The 5000-nt window shown below is 38.2% G+C and overlaps 1 protein-coding gene across 8 annotated transcripts in view; it reads right to left on the bottom strand.

Moving 5' to 3' along the window:
- LOC106867711 (choline O-acetyltransferase) overlaps positions 1–5000 on the bottom strand; it is a 643259-nt gene that overhangs the window by 129897 nt on the left and 508362 nt on the right. For all 8 annotated transcript variants that reach the window (XM_089352873.1, XM_089352872.1, XM_089352870.1 and 5 more), the window contains one exon: positions 3189–3242. In XM_089352873.1, the coding sequence (XP_089208999.1) occupies positions 3189–3242 (54 nt within the window). The remainder of the gene's footprint in view (positions 1–3188; positions 3243–5000) is intronic.

The following is a 5000-nucleotide window of genomic DNA, read 5'->3' as shown; positions in this document are numbered from 1 at the left end:
TTGATCCCGGACAGCAACGCTCTTGCTCTTTCCGAAAATTCCAAAAGCAAAGTTTCACTGTATAGCGACAGTTATTATATATATATATAAAAAAAAGTGAAAAAAAACAAAACAAAAAGAAACAAAAATGGAAACCCGAGGAAGGAAGGGAGAACACTTTGCTATGGAAATTAAAATGGCAAATTGATCAGAGAGAAAAATGATCAGAGAGCACTTAATTAGAAGAATATTTGAAAACATGCTTTTGTTATTATTATTATTATTATTATTATTATTAATTATTTTGTTTTGCTTTTTAGGCATATGAGTAGTGAAGGTCGTTGTCTCCATCGTCATCGGCGCCGACACCGACACCACCGCCACCGCCGCCACCCCCGTCGCCCTCACCACTGTCGTCGTCGTCTTTGTTTAGCACCATGTTAGTCCTGACGAGCAAATTATAATCAAAAGGGTTCGATCCAAGACCATCGGCTTGTTTGTTCACTGTCCTTTTCTCCTTCAGTAACAGTTTTAAATTTTTGCTCGAGGCCAGAACTTCTTAGTTAGAGTAAGGTTTGAGATTTTAGGGAATGAGGTTAGCCGATTACGTCGACCCCGTTGCTCAACTGGTACTTTTTTCATCGACCCAGAAAAAATGAAAAGCAAACTCGGTCTCAAAGGAATATGAACTCGGACAATTTTTTTCTACTATAATCACAGTCTGAAATTTTGGGGAAGGGGCGAAAGTAGTTGATTACATTGACCCCAGTGTTCAACCGGTACTTATATTATCGAATTCCGAAAGGATGAAAGGCAAAGTCAACCTCAATGGGATTTGAACTCAGAACGTAAAGAGCCGAAGAAATTCCTCGAAGTATTTTGTCCAGCGCTTTAACGACGGTGCCAACTCAGCATTTTTATCTCCTTTAATAATCCTCTCTACTATAGATAGACCCAAGGCCTAAAATCCCGGGGGACGGAGATAATCGATTACGTCAATCCCGGTGCTCAATTGGTACTTATTTTATCGACTCCAAAAGACGAAAGACAAAGTTGCCCACGGCGGTATTGTCAACTTTGCCTTTCATTTTTTCGGAAACCAAATTTGATGACTAATTTAGTGTAGATATACACTGAACTTATGTCAGGTGCAATGGCCCAGTGGTTAGGGCAGGGGACTCGCGGTCATAGGATCGCGGTTTCGATTCCCAGACCGGGCGTTGTGAGTGTTTATTGAGCGAAAATGCCTAAAAGCTCCACGAGGCTCCGGCAGGGGATGGTGGCGAACCCTGCTGTACTCTTCCACCACAACTTTCTCTCACTCTTTCTTCCTGTTTCTGTTGTACATGTATTTCAAAGGGCCAGCCTTGTCACACTGTGTCACGCTGAATATCCCCGAGAACTACGTTAAGGGTACACGTGTCTGTGGAGTGCTCAGCCACTTGCACGTTAATTTCACGAGCAGGCTGTTCCGTTGATCGAATCGACTGGAACCCTCGATGTCGTAAGCGACGGAGTTTCAACAACACTAAACTTATATACACTAATTTTTATTGGTTGATTACGTGTAGAACAGAATTAGATTTTATAAAGCTTCACATGAGAGAAAGAGAGAGAGAGAGAGAGAGAGAGAGAGAGAGATAGAGAGAGTGGTGACAGAGAAAAGATTATTGAAAGAAATAAGAATTGAAATATAATTCTATTTGTACTAAAGAAGAGCAACTTTTGAGATTTGTTCTTTAGATAGTTTAGTAGTACAAGAAGTATTTGAATAAGCCAATCATACATGGCAGCTAGGAATCATCTGAAAGAGAAAGCTTTGACGCTATTAAAAAGTCATGACATGCATAAAGTCCCCCATTACCCACGTTTCTACGCAACCGTTTCCTATGTCTACCTAATTCTCCTTCACATTGCTTCACTTGCCAAAGGAACAGCCTGCCAAAAAACTATATCAAATCAGAAAGAACCAACGTAAACCACAGTCTGATAACGGCGAGCAAGCCGAAACTTCGAAGATACTGTCAGTATTTTTTTGTGTGTGTTTATACACATATTCTTGGGTATAGTTGAGTGCTACAACCTAGAGTTCAGGCCTCGACCTCACTACGTTGGCATCTTGGGTAAGTGTCTTCTACTTTTACATCGTGCCTTGTTAGTAATCGGTGGTAATGGGCGTCTGTGAGGGAATCTATCGTGTATATATATAAATATGTATGCATGCATACAGACACATACACTGACGCATACATACAGACATAAACACACACGCACACACGAAACCTACGTGTAGGCATATAAACATGTCAAATTTACTTAATGTCCGTAGATTGAAAAATGATGAACTGCCTTAATAAATTTTTGACGTTTAATGTGGCCTCATCAGAGAAACAAGTAACCTATCCAGTAATATTACAGTAATATTACACATTAAAGAATCCATAATATGTGATGCAGCTATACTGTACCCTCTCACTCCCTAATATATATATATTTATTTACATACTGAGGATAATAAATTGAGTATTAATTTAATTAACATCATTTTAAAACCAGTGGCCTAGCATATAAAAAAAGCTGAAAATTCAGAAAAATTGTATCACATGCGTATAAGAATGGATGACCACTAAGTGGACATCCGATATGCTAGAAAGAGGTCATCAACCACCCAACCACAAAGAAAAATAATGTTCTCCAGAAAAAATTCACCAAACACCAGAACATAAGCGGGCAAGATAAAATGAAAAATATACAAAATAAAGAATTAAATTACCTCTTTCTAGCATATCGGATGTCCACTTAGTGGTCATCCCTTCTTATACGTATATATATATATATATGTTAGATAGAAGAATATGAATAGAGATATTGTTTACATTATGTTACAAACGTTTCCATTGAGTAGTTTCTTTTATTTGCTTGATAATATATTATCATGTAACCAGACCATTTCATCTGACATCCATGTACAATTGACAGATGTATTGATCAGCAGACACACAAACATATAAACATATAAATAAAACTCACACACACACACACACACACACACACACACACACACACACACACACACACACACACACACACGTGAGCACGCACACGCGCACATGCATGTACATTTGTATTGTGTATACTTGTGTGTGTGTGAGAGAGAGAGAGTACCATAAGTAGCATTAGTAAGAGGTAAAAAAATTTCAATCACTTACGAATCGACGATAGTTTTATAGTCCAATATGGCGGAGATTAGTTGGGCAGCGTACCTGAAGGAGAGATAATCAGAAATGAAATAGTTGTAGTTTGGATTTGTCGTTAAAAAAATAACACTAAAAGAAAGTGGGCGAAAACAATTCATAGATTTAAAGATACATGATGTAAAGTAATAAGACGTAACTGATAAATCATGAACCATCCTTTCATATAAGAATAAAATTGAAAAAACAACAGCAAAACAAACCTTTCTTTGGCTTTCCTTGCCCTTTACAATGATTTCTTGTTGATATGTAAAGCATTCATGTATGTATAGATGCTAAATTATTCTCAGGATACGTTTATATGTATAATATGTAATATATAATATATAACTGCGAGTTAACTTGCGATCCCCAGACGACAAGGTAACCTTTATTTAACTAAAATATCTTCGGGTTGATGAGTAGCTAGTGGAGTAACCCTCGTTGAGTAATTATTACTTCCGAGGTTCTGCTGTCTAGGAACCATATGTAGCCTGGATTTTACGTACTCCTTTTCATCAATTTGGATTTTTATTCGCATACGTATTGCTAACTGTGAACTATAACATTGCTAATTGCTAATTGTGAACTATAAAATAACCTTTTTTCAGCTTATCGAACTTCGATATGGGAAAACTTACAACCTTCTATGCCAATAAACTACTATTGTTCCTGAAAGTTGATTTTTTATACCTTCTAGGGACTGCTCGAAGCTTACTCACTTTCTACACCAGGATTCTCGGATCTTACATTTACACACACACACACACACACACACACACACACACACACACACACACACACACACACACACACACACACACATATATATATTTAGTGAGAATTAATGAAAAGACAAAAGACGAAGACGGGTGTGTAAACAACAAACATGTATTAGTTTAACGCTCGAGAAGTGAGAAAGTCTTTGTGTTTCCAGCCTACGCTCTTCAACAGAAAGGAACACAGTAATAAACAGGGATAGAAAATAGAAAAAGGTATAGTGGCTGGCGATCTATCATGGCGAATGCCGGATATAGGGGTCATACAGGAGAGCTAGGAAGAAGGGGAGATAATAAAGTAATGGTGATCTCAAAACGAAGGTGTACGAGCGTGTGTATGTGAGAGCGTGTATGTGCGTGTGCGTGTGGAAGGGGGCTGGTGACATTGACGTGTGCGTGTGTGCATGTGTAGGGGTGTGGATGATGGTGTAGGTGCTGGGAAGTGGTCAGTGCTAGTGTGTGCGCTGGTGTGGGTGCTGGGAAGTGGTCAATGTTAGTGTGTGCGGGGTGGTGTAATGTGGTGTGGTATATATATATATATATATATAAACAATATATGAGTATATGCATATATGTACATGTATGTACATACCTTCATCTACATGTACATATAGATACATAACTGGGTACATGACGTGGCAAAAGAACATGGACAAAATGATAAACAAGGTACAATATATAACTCTGAGGGTTGATGTAATTGGCTGAACCCCACCCCCGAAATCGCTGGTCTAATCACTGTCTATCTATCTATCTATCTATCTATCTATCTATCTATCTATCTATCTATCTATCTATCTATCTATCTATCTATCTATCTAAAGAGCAAGGCTGACATGTACATACGCACACAAACACAGGAGTTTTATAGTGACAGTAATCCTATCGGAATTTTTGTCTAATTCGATATGGTACCGAATGTAGTGGATACTTTGTTGATCGATTATTACCAAGTTTGTATTATCGATACAACCTTGTCGAAGCTTGCGGCTAATCAACAACCTCTACC

The sequence above is a fragment of the Octopus bimaculoides genome, chromosome 5 (assembly GCF_046866305.1).
Source record: "Octopus bimaculoides isolate indiv1 chromosome 5, ASM4686630v1, whole genome shotgun sequence".
Lineage (NCBI taxonomy): Eukaryota > Metazoa > Mollusca > Cephalopoda > Octopoda > Octopodidae > Octopus > Octopus bimaculoides.
This window is presented reverse-complemented; position numbering and strand designations above follow the sequence as displayed.